General features: G+C 48.7%; 1 protein-coding gene across 1 annotated transcript in view; it reads left to right on the top strand.

Annotated features, from left to right (window-relative positions):
• Nucleotides 1-736: 736 nt before the first annotated feature.
• Nucleotides 737-920, top strand: part of NKX2-5 (NK2 homeobox 5) — a 1709-nt gene continuing 1525 nt past the window's right edge. The window contains exon 1 of the mRNA XM_009694593.1: nt 737-920. Coding sequence (XP_009692895.1) covers nt 737-920 — 184 coding nt within the window.

Here is a 920-nt window from a genome sequence, read left to right as displayed (position 1 = left end):
GACGGTGTTGGGTTTTTGTTTGAAAGCTTTACAAACAGGCCGGGGGGGTTGTCTCCTATCGCCTGGATTTTGCGGGCGTTGTTGTGCTGCTTCAGAATATCTGTATAAACCTTAAGCGCGGATTTCCCCTTGAGCACGCTTCAACACAACAGTAAACTCCCGTTTTCTAGTTCTTGTGATGGTATATTGCAGAATACTAAAAACGAAACCTCCGTTCCCTCGCTTTAAAAAAACAAAAAAAAAAAAAAAAAAGAAAGAAATCAGCACATATTTGGTTGATGGTTTCCTCCCGGCCTGTTTATTTAATCTGACTATATGATAGATGGCATCAGATAGTGGCTTTGTACACATTAGGCCATTCTGGATTTTTTTTTTTTTAATGGACCAACAAACTCAGCGAGGAAAAGTTGGATAAATACAGTGCCGCCCCTTTAAATGAGTGGGGATGTTTTTGAGATGTATTACTATATTAGGTGACATGGAACTTTGCATCTCTCATACCATCACCGCAATGTTGGCCAATAGAAAGCTAAAGTCACCCAAAAACTGCCTAGTCCCTCCTTCCCTTCCCTTATGGTCTGGTCCTACCTGCCTCCAGTGCACAAGTCAAGGCTACTCGCGGGAATGCTATGTGCCCCCTCCGTGAGCCCACGCTCCACCACTGCTCCAGGTTGGCTGCTCCTCACCTACTTTTCCATGACCCTGGGCTCCGGCCGCTGCCCCGCTCTCCTCCGCAATGTTTCCTAGCCCTGTGACAACGACACCCTTCTCGGTCAAGGATATTTTGAACCTGGAACAGCATCAGAGTGGCCTGGCCTCCATGGAGCTCTCCTCGCTGTCCTCCTCCTCCTGCATGCTGGCCACCTTCAAGCAGGAGACATACAACGCCGAGCCCCCGGCCCTGCCCGACATGCGGGAGG

The sequence above is a fragment of the Cariama cristata genome, unplaced genomic scaffold (genome assembly GCF_000690535.1).
Source record: "Cariama cristata isolate BGI_N322 unplaced genomic scaffold, ASM69053v1 scaffold10552, whole genome shotgun sequence".
NCBI classification, from domain to species: Eukaryota; Metazoa; Chordata; class Aves; order Cariamiformes; family Cariamidae; genus Cariama; species Cariama cristata.
This window is presented reverse-complemented; position numbering and strand designations above follow the sequence as displayed.